Raw genomic sequence first — 20,775 nt, forward strand, 5'->3', positions numbered from 1 at the left:
GTCAGTGAATGATGGTATCCAAGATACCATGATGATGTCACAACGTATGGGCAGTAGGTACAGAATTTAGGATTTCATTATGATGTCACAGTGTACGATCAGCAGGTGATAGTATCCAGGATTCCATTGTGATGTCATAATGTATGGTCAGGCGGTGTTGGTATCCAAGATTCCATTATGATGTCACAGTGAATGGTTAGCAGGTGATGGAACCTAGGATTCCATTATGATGTCACAATGTATGTTCAGCAGATGATGGTATCCAGGATTCCATTATATTGCCATAATGTATGGGCAGTGAATGATCGTATCCAGGATTCTTCTATGATGTTACAATGTGGGGTCAGTAGGTAATGGTATCCAGGATTTCATGATAATGTTACAATGTATGATCAGTAGGTGATGGTACCCAGGATTCCATTATGATGTCATAATGTATGGGCAGTGAATGATGGTATACAGGATTCCATTATGAGGTCACAGTGTATGGTCAGCAGGTGATGGTATCCAGGATTCCATTATGATGTCACAAAGCATGGACATTGAAAGATGGTATCAAAGATTCTCTTATGATGTCACTGTGTATACGAAGTGAATGATTGGATCCAGGATTCCTTTATGATGTCACAATGCTTGGTCAGCAGGTGATGGTATCTAGGATTTCATTATGAAGTCACAATGTATGGCCAGCAGGTGATGGTACCTAGGATTTTATTATGATGTCACAATGTATGGTCAGTGAATGGTAGTATCCAGGATTCCATTATGATGACACAACGTATGGGCAGTAGGTGATGGTATTCAGGATTCCATTATGATGTCACAATGTATGGTCAGCAGGTGATGGTATCTAGGATTCCATTATGATGTCACAATGTATGGGCAGTGAATGATGGTATCCAGGATTCCATTATGATTTTACAATGTATGGTCAGCAGGTGATGGTATCAGGGTTTCTATTATGATGTCACAATGTACGATCAGCAGTTAATAGTTTTCAGGATTCCATTATGATGTCACAATGTATGGGCAATAGGTGATGGTATACAGATTTCCATGATGATGTCACAATGTACGATCAGCAGGTGATGGTATCAAAGATTCCATTATGATGTCACAATGTATGATCAGCAGTTAATAGTATTCAGGATTACATTATAATGTCACAATGTATGGTCAGCAGCTGATGGTATCCAGGATTCCATTATATTGCCATAATGTATGGAACGTGAATTACGGTATTTAGGATTCCATTATGATGTCACAATGTATAGGCAGTGAATGATGGTATCCAGGATTTCATGATGATGTCACAACATATGGGCAGTAGGTAATGGTATCTAGGATTCCATTATGATGTCATAATGTATAGTCAGTAGGTGATGGTATCCAGGATTCCATTATGGTGTCACAATCTATGGTCAGCAGATGATGGTATTAAGGATTCCATTATGATGTCACAATGCATGATCAGCAGGTACAGTATTTAGGATTCCATTATGATGTCACAATGTACGATCAGCAGGTGATAGTATCCAGGATTCCATTATTATGTCATAATGTATGGTCAGGCGGTGTTGGTATCCAAGATTCTATTATGATGTCACAGTGAATGGTTAGCAGGTGATGGTATCCAGGATTCCATTATATTGCCATAATGTATGGGCAGTGAATGATGGTATTTAGGATTCCATTATGATGTCACAATATATGTTCAGTAGATACGGAATTTTAGGATTCCATTATGATGTCATAAAGTATGGGCAGTGAATAATCGTATCCAGGATTCCTCTATGATGTTACAATGAAGGGTCAGTAGGTGATGGTATCCAGTATTCCATCATGATGTCAAAAATGTATGTTCAGCAGCTGATGGTATCCAGGGTTTGGAGCATTTTCACCTGTTTAGGCCACATTTTTCAGTGAGTTTTTGTCTTTATGTGTATGGAATGTGCCACATGATTTTGCTGGTAACGTTCTTTTGCACCTGTTAGCTTCTGTGTCACATGGTCTGTTGTGGGTGCGGCTTCTGTGTCACATGGTCTGTTGTGGGTGCGGCTCACAGCTTTATCCTACCTCACAGTGCATTGGTGATACCACTATGGAGGCATGTGAGAGTCTGGCTGTGAGTTGGTTTCTAGCACTGTTCAGACCCTGTTCACACACCACGGGCAGTTTAGTGGTAGGACCCCATGTGTGCTGAGACACCGTGACGTGGTGCATGAGCGGCTCCGATATGTTCCTGACTGGAAGATATTGGCAAAGTTCTCAGCTTTTAACATCGGCCTGAGGAATTAGCTAGTATTGTCAGTTGCGTATCATTTTGGTGCATTTTTTGCAGTGACTTTTGTATTCCATTATATTGCCATAATGTATGGCAGTGAATGATGGTATTTAGGATTCCATTATGATGTCACAATGTATGGTCAGCAGGTGACGGTATCCAGAATTTGATTATGATGTCACAATGTATGGTTAGAACGTGATGGTATTCAGGATTCCATTATGATGTCACAATGTATGGTCAGCGGGTGATGGTATCCAAGATTCCATTATGGTGTCACAAAGCATGGGCATTGAATGATGGCATCAATGATTCTCTTATGATGTCACAAGGTATGGGAAGTGAATGATGGTATCCAGTATTACATTATGATGTCACAATGTATGGTCAGCAGGTGATGGTATTCAGGATTCCATTATGATGTCACAGTGTATTCAAAGTAAATGATTGGATCCAGGATTCCTTTATGATGTCACAATGAATCGTCAGCAGGTAATGGTATCAAGGATTCCATTCTAATGTCACAATGTATGGCCAGCAGGTGACGGTATCCAGAATTTGATTATGATGTCACAATGTATGGTCAGCAGACGATAAAATCCAGGATTCCATTATGATGTCACAATCTATGGTCAGCAGGTGATGGTATCAAGGATTCCATCATGATGTCACAATGTATGATCAGCAGGTACAGTAGTTAGGATTTCATTATGATGTCACAATGTACGATCAGCAGGTGATAGTATCTAGGATTTCATTATGATGTCACAATGTACGATCAGCAGGTGATAGTATCCAGGATTCCATTATGATGTCACAATGTATGGTCAGCAGATGATAAAATGCAGGATTCCATTATCATGTCACAATGTAAGGTCAGCCAGTCATGGTATACAGGATTCCATTATGATGTCACAATCTATGGTCAGCAGGTGAGGGTAATAATAGATGTTTGTTTTCTACCTCTTCTACCTACGGACTGCAGCACCATATGCCGGCCAATACACCCTACATTATCTGCAGGGCCATAGCTTTAGTGGAAGCAGGGGAAGCTGCAGCTATGAACACAGAAGAGGACGACCAAGGAGGAGGACTAAAAGGGCATTATTCACTCACCTAAAGAATTATTAGGAACACCTGTTCTATTTCTCATTAATGCAATTATCTAGTCAACCAATCACATGGCAGTTGCTTCAATGCATTTAGGGGTGTGGTCCTGGTCAAGACAATCTCCTGAACTCCAAACTGAATGTCAGAATGGGAAAGAAAGGTGATTTAAGCAATTTTGAGCGTGGCATGGTTGTTGGTGCCAGACGGGCCGGTCTGAGTATTTCACAATCTGCTCAGTTACTGGGATTTTCACGCACAACCATTTCTAGGGTTTACAAAGAATGGTGTGAAAAGGGAAAAACATCCAGTATGCGGCAGTCCTGTGGGCAAAAATGCCTTGTGGATGCTAGAGGTCAGAGAAGAATGGGCCGACTGATTCAAGCTGATAGAAGAGCAACGTTGACTGAAATAACCACTCGTTACAACCAAGGTATGCAGCAAAGCATTTGTGAAGCCACAACACGCACAACCTTGAGGAGGATGGGCTACAACAGCAGAAGACCCCACCGGGTACCACTCATCTCCACTACAAATAGGAAAAAGAGGCTACAATTTGCACGAGCTCACCAAAATTGGACTGTTGAAGACTGGAAAAATGTTGCCTGGTCTGATGAGTCTCGATTTCTGTTGAGACATTCAAATGGTAGAGTCCGAATTTGGCGTAAACAGAATGAGAACATGTATCCATCCTCTGATGGCTACTTCCAGCAGGATAATGCACCATGTCACAAAGCTCAAATCATTTCAAATTGGTTTCTTGAACATGACAATGAGTTCACTGTACTAAAATGGCCCCCACAGTCACCAGATCTCAACCCAATAGAGCATCTTTGGGATGTGGTGGAACGGGAGCTTCGTGCCCTGGATGTGCATCCCTCAAATCTCCATCAACTGCAAGATGCTATCCTATCAATATGGGCCAACATTTCTAAAGAATGCTATCAGCAACTTGTTGAATCAATGCCACGTAGAATTAAGGCAGTTCTGAAGGCAAAAGGGGGTCCAACACCGTATTAGTATGGTGTTCCTAATAATTCTTTAGGTGAGTGTGTATATATATATATATATATATATATATATATATACAAAAAAGTAGAAAAAAGGCAGCATATATACTTTATTCACCTCAGTGGCAATGGCGACGTTTCGGCTCTATATCCGAGCCTTTCTCAAGCCGTGCACCCATTACTGTCTTGAGGCTGTGCTGCCCCTTATATCTGCTTAGAACATGGATGGAAAGGCTGCCTGGCATGGTCTAAGAGAACTATCTTGACTAGCTACAGGAGGGAAGGTTGCATGGGAGGAGGGGGTTGTGAACTGTGATGGTCAATTCGCAGTGTTTGCCAGCGAACACATGCGGGCTGCCATCTTTAGTAAGGTAGACTCACCCGTCCGGCGATGCACAGGTAAGCCCTTACCAGTTCCGAGAACAGCCTGATGAAGGCCCCCGACGGCTGTTATCGGAACTGCCTGCTCCCAGTGACTGCATTTGATTTCAGACCGGCTCCCGGCACAGGTAAGGGCTTACCTGTGCATCGCCGGACGGGTGAGTCTACCTTATTAAAGATGGCAGCCCGCATGTGTTCGCTGGCGAACACTGCGAACTGACCATCACTGGTTGTGAAGTAGTTGCTGGGAGGGAGGGGGGAGGGTTAGATATTTCCTGTGGGGCCCAATAAATTCTAGTTATGCCACTGGTCACAAAGTATGGGTAGCATGTGACAGCATTACGGATTCCATTATGATGTCACAATGTATGGTCATCAGCTGAAGGTATCCAGGATTCCATTATATTGCCATAATGTATGGGCAGTGATTAATGGTATTTAGGATTCCATTATGATGTCACAATATATGTTCAGTAGATACGGTATTTAGGATTCAAAACATAACTTTTATTTATAATCACAATAAAATAAAATTACAACTTGGATAAAGGATCCTAATTGGTGCGTAGAAAGCTATCAACGGTAAACGAGGGGAGGTAAAAGGCTGAGAAACTGGGATACAGGGAATAACTATCCCTAAACTTTCCCGCCACAGCTGCTCAGCCCAGAGATGCACCTTAATGGTAGGTGTACTCTGTCCGCGTACCTAGGACTGAACTGTCCTTGAAAAGACCCTATTACAAGATGTATCCCAATTTCACATTGCCCCTATATCAATGCGCTGTTAGTCCAATAGGATGCCGCACACTTTTTCTGTATTGACCCATTTAAGTATTGTCCCCTGATGAACCCTCTGTTGAATTAAGAGGGGGAAACGCGTTAGAACCTGTGAAATTGGGATACATCTTGCAATAGGGTCTTTTCAAGGACAGTTCAGTCCTAGGTACGCGGACATTAAGGCTACTTTCACACTAGCGTTCGGAGCGGATCCGTCTGATGTTTCATCAGACGGATCCGCTCCTATAATGCAGACGTTCGCATCCGTTCAGAACGGATCCGTCTGCATTATAACTTAGAAAATTTTCTAAGTCTGAAAGTAGCCTGAGCGGATCCGTTCAGACTTTACATTGAAAGTCAATGGGGGACGGATCCGCTTGAAGATTGAGCCATATTGTGTCAACTTCAAGCGGATCCGTCCCCATTGACTTACATTGTAAGTCTGGACGGATGATACATACTGTATATACCACTATACTCTATGTGATACATACTGTATATACCACTATACTCTATGTGATACATACTCTATATACCACTATACTCTATGTGATACATACTCTATATACCACTATACTCTAGGACAGGTGATACATACTGTATATACCACTATACTCTAGGACAGATGATACATACTCTATATACCACTATACTCTATGTGATACATACTGTATATACCACTATACTCTAGGACAGGTGATACATACTCTATATACCACTATACTCTATGTGACACATACTGTATATACCACTATACTCTAGGACAGATGATACATACTGTATATACCACTATACTCTATGTGATACATACTGTATATACCACTATACTCTATGTGATACATACTGTATATACCACTATACTCTAGGACAGGCGATACATACTGTATATACCACTATACTCTAGGTGATACATACTGTATATACCACTATACTATAGGTGATACATACTCTATATACCACTATACTCTAGGACAGATGATACGTACTGTATATACCACTATACTCTATGTGATACATACTGTATATACCACTATACTCTAGGACAGGTGATACATACTCTATATACCACTATACTCTAGGACAGATGATATATACTGTATATACCACTATACTCTAGGACAGGTGATACATACTACACATGACGTCTTGTAGGATACCACGTGATTCCGGGTAGTACAGCGCCGTGGCGCCGCTCGTGTGCTCGCGCAGTCGGGGCTGGTATTGTGTACGTTAGTGCGGGATCCCCCCCTCTTCCCGCTGACATGTCTGTGCCTGGAGAGGAGGAGACAGGGGGGAGGAGGAGACCATCCCGGGAGAGTGGGGGGAGGACAGTCTGGAGCAGCTGTGTGTGCATGGGAAGGAAGGGGCCTCCTCCATACCACAGCCTGGGGCAATAATGTGAGCGGACCTCCCAAGCTGTGCAGCCAGGGACCGTCACACCGCCGCCGGAGCAGTCCTCCCTGGACTGTGCGAGGACTTAGCGCCGAGTATTCTCCGCTCAGCAGACAGGGGGCGCCCGCACACAGTCCGGAGACTCTGGCGCCGCCGACGGATAGTACAGTCTGCTCCGGCCCGGGCTGCTAGTCGTCGCTGGGATGGAGGCCCGGGGCCTGGCGCTGCTCGCGCTCCTCTCTCTGGTAGCGTCTGAGTGGGCGCTGCCTCCCGGGTGTAAGCAGGACGGGAGGCCCCGGGGAGCGGGAGCGAGGACGGCAGGGACCGGAGGGGACGCGGGCAAGGTGGTGTGTAGCAGCCCGGACAACGGGAGGACCTTACCGCTGGGAGCTCTGCCCAACCGGACCTCCAGCCTGTGAGTACCGCGCTGGGTGCACTACTACTGCCAGGCAGCACATCTGGAGAGGGGCACTCCTGGTATACTGTGTGTATATATACCCCTGGTGTAATGTGTGTATGTATGTATATACCCCTGGTATACTGTGTGTGTGTGTGTGTGTGTGTGTGTATATATACCCCTGGTATACTGTGTGTGTGTGTGTGTGTGTGTGTGTATATACCCCTGGTATACTGTGTGTGTGTGTATATACCCCTGGTATACTGTGTGTGTGTGTGTATATACCCCTGGTATACTGTGTGTGTGTGTGTATATACCCCTGGTATACTGTGTGTGTGTGTATATACCCCTGGTATACTGTGTGTGTGTGTATATACCCCTGGTATACTGTGTGTGTGTGTATATACCCCTGGTATACTGTGTGTGTGTGTGTGTGTGTATATACCCCTGGTATACTGTGTGTGTGTGTGTGTATATACCCCTGGTATACTGTGTGTGTGTGTGTGTGTGTGTGTGTGTGTGTGTATATACCCCTGGTATACTGTGTGTGTGTGTGTGTGTGTGTGTGTGTATATACCCCTGGTATACTGTGTGTGTGTGTGTGTATATACCCCTGGTATACTGTGTGTGTGTGTATATACCCCTGGTATACTGTGTGTGTGTATATACCCCTGGTATACTGTGTGTGTGTGTGTGTGTATATACCCCTGGTATACTGTGTGTGTGTGTGTGTGTGTATATATACCCCTGGTATACTGTGTGTGTGTATATACCCCTGGTATACTGTGTGTGTGTGTGTGTGTATATACCCCTGGTATACTGTGTGTGTGTGTGTGTGTGTGTGTGTGTGTATATACCCCTGGTATACTGTGTGTGTGTGTGTGTGTGTGTGTGTGTGTATATACCCCTGGTATACTGTGTGTGTGTGTATATACCCCTGGTATACTGTGTGTGTGTGTGTGTGTGTATATACCCCTGGTATACTGTGTGTGTGTGTGTGTGTGTATATACCCCTGGTATACTGTGTGTGTGTGTGTGTGTGTGTATATACCCCTGGTATACTGTGTGTGTGTGTATATACCCCTGGTATACTGTGTGTGTGTGTGTGTATATACCCCTGGTATACTGTGTGTGTGTGTATATACCCCTGGTATACTGTGTGTGTATTTTTGGCCGGAGAGAAAGCTGCAGCATGCTGAGGTATTTTCTCCGGCCAAAAAACATAAGAGGGACTGAACTGATGAATACTGAACGGATTGCTCTCCATTCAGAATGCATTAGGATAAAACTGATCAGTTTATTCCGGTATTGAGCCCCTAGGACGGAACTCAATACCAGAAAACAAAAATGCTAGTGTGAAAGTACCCTAAAACTGGGTATGTGGCGCTCTGTGTACCCCTCTTACACTGGGTATGTGGCGCTCTGTGTACCCCTCTTACACTGGGTATGTGGCGCTCTGTGTACCCCTCTTACACTGGGTATGTGGCGCTCTGTGTACCCCTCTTACACTGGGTATGTGGCGCTCTGTGTACCCCTCTTACACTGGGTATGTGGCGCTCTGTGTACCCCTCTTACACTGGGTATGAGGCGCTCTGTGTACCCGTCTTACACTTGGTATGTTGCGCTCTGTGTACCCCTCTTACACTGGGTATGTGGCGCTCTGTGTACCCGTCTTACACTGGGTATGTTGCGCTCTGTGTACCCCTCTTACACTGGGTATGAGGCGCTCTGTGTACCCCTCTTACACTGGGTATGTGGCGCTCTGTGTACCCCTCTTACACTGGGTATGTGGCGCTCTGTGTACCCCTCTTACACTGGGTATGTGGCGCTCTGTGTACCCCTCTTACACTGTGGGTTCACCTGTTGGTACCTGTAGGGTTTGCTGTCCTGGCCGGCCGTCTCTCAGTGTGAGCGGTGGATCGCCGTCTGTTCCGGTGTCTGCAGTTTTGCTCGTGGACTTTGCTCAGACCATTAGAGAAGTCTTCCGGCTGCACCCAATAAAATGCCATTGTACAGTTCTCCTGCCCTGGTGTCTAGCGTTAAAAAACCTGTCCCATGGTTCCAGTGCATGACCTGTCCTGGTGGCACGGAGCACTTGTAGCACCACGTCTAGTCCCCGTGTGTTATGTGCCGCCGTATGCACGGCAGTGTATTTTCCCTAGAAGCAATAATAATCTTATACGGCGTCGGTATATCCTGCAGCACTTCCCAGCTTACATGTACAAACATAGACCTTACAGAATAATAAAGGAATTGACAACCCAAGAGCTTACAATCTAATCAGCAATGCTTCTAGGAGATAATACCTATGTTATTGCTGTAATTGTTTCTCTTCTAGGCTCTGTTCACATTAGGTTCTGAACCCTAAAGTGCAGGGAAGGGGACTAGGAATACCCTGCCTATCTATTCAGAGCACTCGTCCCGAAAGGGGCGACCCGTCCGGATACCTGACCCTATGCCCGGGTAGTATCTCTATAGAGACCCTCAAAAAGGAAGTCCCGACGCGCCACGTTTCGTTAGATAACTCGTTAGGGGAGACTCCAAATATAGGAGTACCGTATTTTTTCGCCCTATAAGACGCACCGGCTCATAAGACGCACCTAGGTTTTTGAGGAGGAAAATAAGAAAAAAAATATTTTGAACCAATAGGTGTGCTTTTGGTCTGTTTTGAACTAAATGTGGTCTGTGGATGGCGCACTGTTATGGGGGATCTGTGGATGGCGCACTGTTATGGGGGATCTGTGGATGGCGCACTGTTATGGGGGATCTGTGGGTGGCGCACTGTTATGGGGGATCTGTGGGTGACGCACTGTTATGGGGATCTGTGGGTGACGCACTGTTATGGGGGATCTGTGGGTGACGCACTGTTATGGGGGATCTGTGGGTGACGCACTGTTATGGGGGATCTGTGGGTGACGCACTGTTATGGGGGATCTGTGGGTGACGCACTGTTATGGGGGATCTGTGGGTGACGCACTGTTATGGGGGATCTGTGGGTGACGCACTGTTATGGGGGATCTGTGGGTGACGCACTGTTATGGGGGATCTGTGGGTGACGCACTGTTATGGGGGATCTGTGGGTGACGCACTGTTATGGGGGATCTGTGGGTGACGCACTGTTATGGGGGATCTGTGGGTGACGCACTGTTATGGGGGATCTGTGGGTGACGCACTGTTATGGGGGATCTGTGGGTGACGCACTGTTATGGGGGATCTGTGGGTGACGCACTGTTATGGGGGATCTGTGGGTGACGCACTGTTATGGGGGATCTGTGGGTGACGCACTGTTATGGGGGATCTGTGGGTGACGCACTGTTATGGGGGATCTGTGGGTGACGCACTGTTATGGGGGATCTGTGGGTGACGCACTGTTATGGGGGATCTGTGGGTGACGCACTGTTATGGGGGATCTGTGGGTGACGCACTGTTATGGGGGATCTGTGGGTGACGCACTGTTATGGGGGATCTGTGGGTGACGCACTGTTATGGGGGATCTGTGGGTGACGCACTGTTATGGGGGATCTGTGGGTGACGCACTGTTATGGGGGATCTGTGGGTGACGCACTGTTATGGGGGATCTGTGGGTGACGCACTGTTATGGGGGATCTGTGGGTGACGCACTGTTATGGGGGATCTGTGGGTGACGCACTGTTATGGGGGATCTGTGGGTGACGCACTGTTATGGGGGATCTGTGGGTGACGCACTGTTATGGGGGATCTGTGGGTGACGCACTGTTATGGGGGATCTGTGGGTGACGCACTGTTATGGGGGATCTGTGGGTGACGCACTGTTATGGGGGATCTGTGGGTGACGCACTGTTATGGGGGATCTGTGGGTGACGCACTGTTATGGGGGATCTGTGGGTGACGCACTGTTATGGGGGATCTGTGGGTGACGCACTGTTATGGGGGATCTGTGGGTGACGCACTGTTATGGGGGATCTGTGGGTGACGCACTGTTATGGGGGATCTGTGGGTGACGCACTGTTATGGGGGATCTGTGGGTGACGCACTGTTATGGGGGATCTGTGGGTGACGCACTGTTATGGGGGATCTGTGGGTGACGCACTGTTATGGGGGATCTGTGGGTGACGCACTGTTATGGGGGATCTGTGGGTGACGCACTGTTATGGGGGATCTGTGGGTGACGCACTGTTATGGGGGATCTGTGGGTGACGCACTGTTATGGGGGATCTGTGGGTGACGCACTGTTATGGGGGATCTGTGGGTGACGCACTGTTATGGGGGATCTGTGGGTGACGCACTGTTATGGGGGATCTGTGGGTGACGCACTGTTATGGGGGATCTGTGGGTGACGCACTGTTATGGGGGATCTGTGGGTGACGCACTGTTATGGGGGATCTGTGGGTGACGCACTGTTATGGGGGATCTGTGGGTGACGCACTGTTATGGGGGATCTGTGGGTGACGCACTGTTATGGGGGATCTGTGGGTGACGCACTGTTATGGGGGATCTGTGGGTGACGCACTGTTATGGGGGATCTGTGGGTGACGCACTGTTATGGGGGATCTGTGGGTGACGCACTGTTATGGGGGATCTGTGGGTGACGCACTGTTATGGGGGATCTGTGGGTGACGCACTGTTATGGGGGATCTGTGGGTGACGCACTGTTATGGGGGATCTGTGGGTGACGCACTGTTATGGGGGATCTGTGGGTGACGCACTGTTATGGGGGATCTGTGGGTGACGCACTGTTATGGGGGATCTGTGGGTGACGCACTGTTATGGGGGATCTGTGGGTGACGCACTGTTATGGGGGATCTGTGGGTGACGCACTGTTATGGGGGATCTGTGGGTGACGCACTGTTATGGGGGATCTGTGGGTGACGCACTGTTATGGGGGATCTGTGGGTGACGCACTGTTATGGGGGATCTGTGGGTGACGCACTGTTATGGGGGATCTGTGGGTGACGCACTGTTATGGGGGATCTGTGGGTGACGCACTGTTATGGGGGATCTGTGGGTGACGCACTGTTATGGGGGATCTGTGGGTGACGCACTGTTATGGGGGATCTGTGGGTGACGCACTGTTATGGGGGATCTGTGGGTGACGCACTGTTATGGGGGATCTGTGGGTGACGCACTGTTATGGGGGATCTGTGGGTGACGCACTGTTATGGGGGATCTGTGGGTGACGCACTGTTGTGGGGGGTCTGTGGGTGACGCACTGTTATGGGGGATCTGTGGGTGACGCACTGTTATGGGGGATCTGTGGGTGACGCACTGTTATGGGGGATCTGTGGGTGACGCACTGTTATGGGGGATCTGTGGGTGACGCACTGTTATGGGGGATCTGTGGGTGACGCACTGTTATGGGGGATCTGTGGGTGACGCACTGTTATGGGGGATCTGTGGGTGACGCACTGTTATGGGGGATCTGTGGGTGACGCACTGTTATGGGGGATCTGTGGGTGACGCACTGTTATGGGGGATCTGTGGGTGACGCACTGTTATGGGGGATCTGTGGGTGACGCACTGTTATGGGGGATCTGTGGGTGACGCACTGTTATGGGGGATCTGTGGGTGACGCACTGTTATGGGGGATCTGTGGGTGACGCACTGTTATGGGGGATCTGTGGGTGACGCACTGTTATGGGGGATCTGTGGGTGACGCACTGTTATGGGGGATCTGTGGGTGACGCACTGTTAGGGGGGATCTGTGGGTGACGCACTGTTATGGGGGATCTGTGGGTGACGCACTGTTATGGGGGATCTGTGGGTGACGCACTGTTATGGGGGATCTGTGGGTGACGCACTGTTATGGGGGATCTGTGGGTGACGCACTGTTATGGGGGATCTGTGGGTGACGCACTGTTATGGGGGATCTGTGGGTGACGCACTGTTATGGGGGATCTGTGGGTGACGCACTGTTATGGGGGATCTGTGGGTGACGCACTGTTATGGGGGATCTGTGGGTGACGCACTGTTATGGGGGATCTGTGGGTGACGCACTGTTATGGGGGATCTGTGGGTGACGCACTGTTGTGGGGGATCTGTGGGTGACGCACTGTTATGGGGGATCTGTGGGTGACGCACTGTTATGGGGGATCTGTGGGTGACGCACTGTTATGGGGGATCTGTGGGTGACGCACTGTTATGGGGGATCTGTGGGTGACGCACTGTTATGGGGGATCTGTGGGTGACGCACTGTTATGGGGGATCTGTGGGTGACGCACTGTTATGGGGGATCTGTGGGTGACGCACTGTTATGGGGGATCTGTGGGTGACGCACTGTTATGGGGGATCTGTGGGTGACGCACTGTTATGGGGGATCTGTGGGTGACGCACTGTTATGGGGGATCTGTGGGTGACGCACTGTTATGGGGGATCTGTGGGTGACGCACTGTTATGGGGGATCTGTGGGTGACGCACTGTTATGGGGGATCTGTGGGTGACGCACTGTTATGGGGGATCTGTGGGTGACGCACTGTTATGGGGGATCTGTGGGTGACGCACTGTTATGGGGGATCTGTGGGTGACGCACTGTTATGGGGGATCTGTGGGTGACGCACTGTTATGGGGGATCTGTGGGTGACGCACTGTTATGGGGGATCTGTGGGTGACGCACTGTTATGGGGGATCTGTGGGTGACGCACTGTTATGGGGGATCTGTGGGTGACGCACTGTTATGGGGGATCTGTGGGTGACGCACTGTTATGGGGGATCTGTGGGTGACGCACTGTTATGGGGGATCTGTGGGTGACGCACTGTTATGGGGGATCTGTGGGTGACGCACTGTTATGGGGGATCTGTGGGTGACGCACTGTTATGGGGGATCTGTGGGTGACGCACTGTTATGGGGGATCTGTGGGTGACGCACTGTTATGGGGGATCTGTGGGTGACGCACTGTTAGGGGGGATCTGTGGGTGACGCACTGTTATGGGGGATCTGTGGGTGACGCACTGTTATGGGGGATCTGTGGGTGACGCACTGTTATGGGGGATCTGTGGGTGACGCACTGTTATGGGGGATCTGTGGGTGACGCACTGTTATGGGGGATCTGTGGGTGACGCACTGTTATGGGGGATCTGTGGGTGACGCACTGTTATGGGGGATCTGTGGGTGACGCACTGTTATGGGGGATCTGTGGGTGACGCACTGTTATGGGGGATCTGTGGGTGACGCACTGTTATGGGGGATCTGTGGGTGACGCACTGTTATGGGGGATCTGTGGGTGACGCACTGTTATGGGGGATCTGTGGGTGACGCACTGTTATGGGGGATCTGTGGGTGACGCACTGTTATGGGGGATCTGTGGGTGACGCACTGTTATGGGGGATCTGTGGGTGACGCACTGTTATGGGGGATCTGTGGGTGACGCACTGTTACGGGGGATCTGTGGGTGACGCACTGTTACGGGGGATCTGTGGGTGACGCACTGTTACGGGGGATCTGTGGGTGACGCACTGTTACGGGGGATCTGTGGGTGACGCACTGTTACGGGGGATCTGTGGGTGACGCACTGTTACGGGGGATCTGTGGGTGACGCACTGTTACGGGGGATCTGTGGGTGACGCACTGTTACGGGGGATCTGTGGGTGACGCACATATAGCATCTTATGCTATGTGTCCTCCACAGATCCCCTCCATAACAGTGTCCCTGTAGTGAATGACCCTCAATACAAGGGGTGGGGGTCGCATCTGCTTTTATAATGACAGCGGGGCCCGTGCAGTGACTGTATTCTACTACACGGGCCCCGCTCACTGTATAATCGTATCTGTAATAGTTAATTGTGTGTATACCGGTAATCGCATAATCAGCGCTACTTACAACTACAAGCGCTCGGTAGGTAGCAGAGAGGAGGGAGGACGGGCGCTGGCAGCGTGAGTCACTACGTCATGCGCCCACAACGCCTGCTTCATTCATAAAGTGGGCGGCGCAGGCGCGTGACGTAGTGAGTGACGCGCCGTTCGCCCGTCCTCCCGGCCTGCCTCCTTTCTGCTACCTTCCGAGCGCTTGTAGTTGTAAGTAGCGCTGATTATGCAATTACATTATATACACAATTAACTATTACAGAATACAGATACGATTATACAGTGAGCGGGGCCCGTGTAGTAGAATACAGTCACTGCACGGGCCCCGCTGTCATTATAAATGCAGATGCCGGCCCCCAGCCCCTTCTCCCTCACAGCTGATACACCCGCCGCGCGGCATCGCGGCGGGTGTATCATTGAAAATACAACAAAATCAGAAGCATTCGCCCCATAGGACGCGCTGCTATTTTCCCCCCACTTTGGGGGGGGGGGGGGGGGGGAGTGCGTCTTATAGGGCAAAAAATACGGTAATTCATCCTCCAGTGTCATGAAAAAAATAATTAAAAAAATGGTGGCAAATATAACACAAAGAAGGAGATTGAGTCCAAAATTACAGAGGAGACGCCCAGATACTGAGCCAATGTGGCGTGCACCTCAAAAATGGCAGACCTGTCAGTGGAACATGATGTGCGTACCCCCCATGTTGTCGGGAGAATTGCCCGCCCTCCCTCCATTCAGGGATAATTTCCCGACGCCTATTCTATACAATAGCTGGTTCCACACGGAGATCCACCATCATCTGGAACCATCAGTCTGCATTTTGAAACCGCCCTGCACCACAGGATTGGTGAGATCGTTCCGGTGGATCTCCAGGATATACTGGTATTCTAGCTTCAGTGCTTCTTTGTGTTGGTCTAATAATGGTGCAGCTGACATTTTAGTATTTACTAGACATTAAGCCCATTACAATAACGGGCGCTAGAGCAGTAGGGCATAAATATTAGTAGGAACAGACTGCTGGTGGCTGAGGCGGCGGGCACGGTGGCTGAGGCGGCGGGCACGGTGGCTGAGGCGGCGGGCACGGTGGCTGAGGCGGCGGGCACGGTGGCTGAGGCGGCGGGCACGGTGGCTGAGGCGGCGGGCACGGTGGCTGAGGCGGCGGGCACGGTGGCTGAGGCGGCGGGCACGGTGGCTGAGGCGGCGGGCACGGTGGCTGAGGCGGCGGGCACGGTGGCTGGTGGCTGAGGCGGCGGGCAGCAGCGACTGGTGGCTGAGGCGGCGGGCAGCAGCAGCTGCTGTATCTGTGTCTGACAGGATTGTAATGGCGGCGCTTGTGGGAGGTCCGGGCTGCTGTGTGGTGCGCTGCGATTCTATTGGCCGCTGTGCATGCGCATTTAACTTCAGCACACACGCACGGACACATCGCAGGCACAGAGGGATTTTATTACATAGGATTATTCCGATTAAAAGTTAAGTTTTAATTCCCTTCCCCCTGCTAATGGTTCCTGTCTTCTAACTCAATACTTATCCACAGAACTCCACGTACCTGATGGAGGTGGAGCGTCCTCCTACTTGTTGGTGTCCTTTCATTTATGCTACTGTATACCTCCAGGGTAACTCCCCCATAAATGAGCGTGGTGGACTCGGACAAGTTTGTCTCCTAAAAAAAAATAATTATATATCCCCCTTCTGTGCGCTGCACCAGTCACTCTCCTGGTCCCAGCATGTGGGTCATGTGCGCCACTGCAGCCATTTACTGGCATCAACAGTGATTTGTCTCCCAGCAGGACATGCTGATGCCAGTCAGTGGCTCCCAATCCTACCCACACAGACATGGGGACCCCAGCACTGACCACTGAGCCATGGTGCTGCCCTGTAAATGCCATACTTGCCGTAAAAAGTGCACAGGTCACTTTATGGTTGGCTACTTCCAAGGCTCTGACATATAAAATCATTATTAAATTATTGAAGTCACAGACGTGGCGTTTGTTCTTGAATTGTCACTGCAGGTTTTCCTGTCCTGGCCAATCAGGTGTATGGAGGCCTGGCCTTTGGTTTCTAGTACTGGCAGGTATTGGCCTAGTTTCAAATCTGCGGCATGGATCCCAGCAGGTTGTCCAAACGGAATGCCAGCCGGCCCCGGGGTCCAGCAGAGATCCGGTGTTTTGTGTCTGGCCGATCATTCTCTGCCGGATCTTGATGTCCTTACACCACCGTAGTCTCTGTAGGTGATGACAGGCATATCCAGAGTAATGATAGATAGATAGATAGATAGATAAAAAAAATCCAGACCAGATCCATTGACATTACAGAGGACCTGTGACCACACAATGCAGTGCAGTCTGACAGCAGCATGTTATAGAGCAGGAGGAGCGGAGCAGACTGATATAATATTTTTATAGGAAAACATTTGGTAAAACCTGTAATTTATAAGTTTATATCTCTGCTTTTTCCACCTCCTGCCGGTACAGGACGGAGGTGATATCAGTGACTGATAGCGCTGTATTAGTGTGCACACAGATAGCGGTCAGTCACTGCTGACACCTTCCTCCTGTACCGATAGTACTCACAGGGCTGCCGATAGAAATGGAAAAATTACAAGTTTTACTGAATGATTTCCCAAAGAACTATATACATCAGCCTGCTCCGCTCCTCCTGCTCTATAATATACTGCCTGCAGATTACACTGCATTTTATAGTGATGTGTGAAACTTGCTAGTGTTTTTACAGCCAGATCACAGTTCTAAAATAGTCATGCAACAGCAAGTTACACATATTATTTATTTTTGCCACGTGGCCCCATGTAGCCTTAACCTTACAGTCCGAACATGGGAACAAGGGTCATGGCTGCCAGAGAAGAGTCCTGAGCCTAGTCTGCTCCTTAGTTTTTTTTTTCCCTAGGAGAGAACTGTCAGTCATCAGCAGGTGGAGAGCAGAAGCTCATGAATAGCCAGGACTCTTCTCAGGTAGCCATGACTCCTTTCCATGTTTGGGTTGTAATCATTCTGATGCTGGTTGCCACTTAGTGTCTGTCACTACTTTCTGCTGCCCTCAGTGGGGGTAAGCACAAGGCCACTTTTACACAACCATATTTTCGGTCTATGTCCAATTCTATTCATTTCTATGGGTCTACAAAAAAAAAACTGCACAAGGATGTCATCCCTGTGCTGTCCGCCTCTGTGCCGCAAATTGTAGGACATGTCCTATTGTGCGTTTTACGGACAAGAATAGGCATTTTTGCAATGAGGCCCACGGAAAGTGCGGGATGTACAGGGACCGCCTCTGTATTTTGCGGATCCACAATTTACACGAGTTGTGTAAATGTAGCCTACATCTAATGACCGTGAGTACTCAAACGGTGGCCATTCACATTGATTATTCCACCAATGGCAAGAAAAAGATCCCTGAAGTAATCACAAACGTCAAAGGTTAACAACTTCTTTATTCAAAAAAATACATTATAACCTCTCCGACAAAGTGTGGTTAGTGAGCGAGCTCTGCATTGCTGTACACTATTGGGGTCATTTATCAAACGGGTGTAAAGTAGAACTGGCTTAGTTGTCCATAGCAACCAATCAAATTCCACCTTTCATTTTACGGACAAGGATAGGGCTGTTCTATAGACGGCAGGACGTTGTGTTCCGCAGAATGCCGATCGCACACGCCGGTATCCATGTTTTACAGATCCACGATTTGTGGACTACATAAACCCCCATGTCATGTGCATGAGCCTTTAGAGGTATCTGCCAGAAGCCGCTTCGTTCTCCTTAGGGCTCATGCACGTGGCCGTATTGCAGCCGCAATCAGTGAGCCCACAATACACGGGTTCACCGCACATCACGGATGCGGCCCATTCACTTGAATGGGTCCACCCACAATCTGGGAGGTGCGGAACAAAGGCACGGATCAGAAGCACTACGGAGTGCTTCCATGAGTGTTCTGTCCGTGCCTCCACACCGCAAAAAAGTAGTGCAGATAGTCAGATGTGGATCGCGGACCCCATTCAAGTGAACGGGTCCGGGATCCTCATGTGGCAGCCCCATGGTCGGTGCCCGTGCATTGGCTGTAGTAGTCTATCTATTCACATTTTACCTTACCTATCTTCCTGAAGACTATGTTCTGAGGTTGTGTCCTTTTCTAGGAGCAGGGGCGTAACTGCCATAGCAGCAGACCATGCGACTGCTATGGGGGCCAGGACAAGAGGGGGCCCAGTCTTAAGCCTCATGCATACGTCCGTGGAACACTGACCGTGAGATACCGGCCTGGATTCCTGCTGAGTGCAGGAGCGCACTGCGTCATTGGTTGCTATGACGCCGTGCGCTTCGTGCCGCTGCTGTACTGTACAGCAGCGTCAGCACGAAGCGCACAGCGTCATAGCAACCAATGACGCAGTGCGCTCCTGCACTCAGCAGGAATCCAGGCCGGTATCTCACTGTCCGTTTTCCACGGGCGTGTGCATGAGGCTTTAGTTGGGATCATCTCCTCTTCTACTGGAGGTGAAAATTTGGGCAGGACTCTGCCCTCTAAAGGAACAACTTTTAGGAAATGAGGCAGTGGAAAAATGGCCCAAGGTTCACCGGTAGGGGTTTAGGCAGAAACCATTCTGTCCTGTGCGGGGGGCCTGGTTTGATCCTTGCTATGGGGCCCTTACTTCTCTATGTGCGCCACTGTCTAGGAGTGTCCGATAGGTGCCAGATTATTATATATTCTGGATTATCAGTTCCTGGAGATCTGTGATTTAAAGGGAACCTGTCACCAGTTTTATGGTGTCCTAACTAAGGGCAATATAAATAAGTGACTGATTCTCTTAGCACAATGCTGGGTCACTTTCTTTAATTGACCCAGTCAATCTGCCAACATCTTGTATTGAAAAGCTCCAGCTGATAATGATGAGTCCTGAATATTCATGAGCTCCTGACTCTTCCCGCCTACCTGCTGCTGAATGACAGTTTTTTTCCATAGGAATCAGCAGCAGGTGGGCGGGGAGTGGCTATTGGCTAGGCTCATTGGCATGCGGCATCTTTGTGTGTATATTAGGGGTGCACCGAAATGAAAATTCTGGTCCGAAACCGAAAATTCAGGATGCCCTTGACCGAAAACCGAAACCGAAACTGCCTTTTTGCCCAAATACTTTTAAAATACTTTTTTTTTAATGATTGGCGCTGTTATGGAGAGGGGGATCTGTGGGTGGCGCTGTTATAGAGAGAGGGATCTGTGGGTGGCGCTGTTATAGAGAGGGGGATCTGTGGGTGGCGCTGTTATAGAGAGGGGGATCTGTGGGTGGCGCTGTTATGGAGAGGGGGATCTGTGGGTGGCGCTGTTATGGAGAGGGGGATCTGTGGGTGGCGCTGTTATGGAGAGGGGGATCTGTGGGTGGCGCTGTTATGGAGAGGGGGATCTGTGGGTGGCGCTGTTATGGAGAGGGGGATCTGTGGGTGGCGCTGTTATGGAGAGGGGGATCTGTGGGTGGCGCTGTTATGGAGAGGGGGATCTGTGGGTGGCGCTGTTATGGAGAGGGGGATCTGTGGGTGGCGCTGTTATGGAGAGGGGGATCTGTGGGTGGCGCTGTTATGGAGAGGGGGATCTGTGGGTGGCGCTGTTATGGAGAGGGGGATCTGTGGGTGGCGCTGTTATGGAGAGGGGGATCTGT

General features: G+C 49.4%; 2 protein-coding genes across 3 annotated transcripts in view; one reads left to right on the forward strand and one right to left on the reverse strand.

Annotated features, from left to right (window-relative positions):
- The window catches only part of LOC120990306 (cytosolic beta-glucosidase-like), a 92,994-nt gene extending 83,686 nt beyond the window's left edge, over positions 1 to 9,308 (reverse strand). The window contains exon 1 of one of the 2 annotated variants that reach the window (XM_040419032.1): positions 9,219 to 9,308. The gene's annotated coding sequence lies outside the window, so the exon portion shown is untranslated. Of the gene's footprint in view, positions 1 to 6,692; positions 7,154 to 9,218 lie in introns of those variants that run through there. The other variant, XM_040419031.1, reaches the window with a different exon arrangement.
- Positions 7,155 to 20,775, forward strand: part of ADGRA3 (adhesion G protein-coupled receptor A3) — a 66,646-nt gene continuing 53,025 nt past the window's right edge. Inside the window, exon 1 of the mRNA XM_040419030.1 lies at positions 7,155 to 7,366. Coding sequence (XP_040274964.1) covers positions 7,155 to 7,366 — 212 coding nt within the window. The remainder of the gene's footprint in view (positions 7,367 to 20,775) is intronic.

Source organism: Bufo bufo, chromosome 2 (genome assembly GCF_905171765.1).
Source record: "Bufo bufo chromosome 2, aBufBuf1.1, whole genome shotgun sequence".
In the NCBI taxonomy this organism is placed as follows: domain Eukaryota; kingdom Metazoa; phylum Chordata; class Amphibia; order Anura; family Bufonidae; genus Bufo; species Bufo bufo.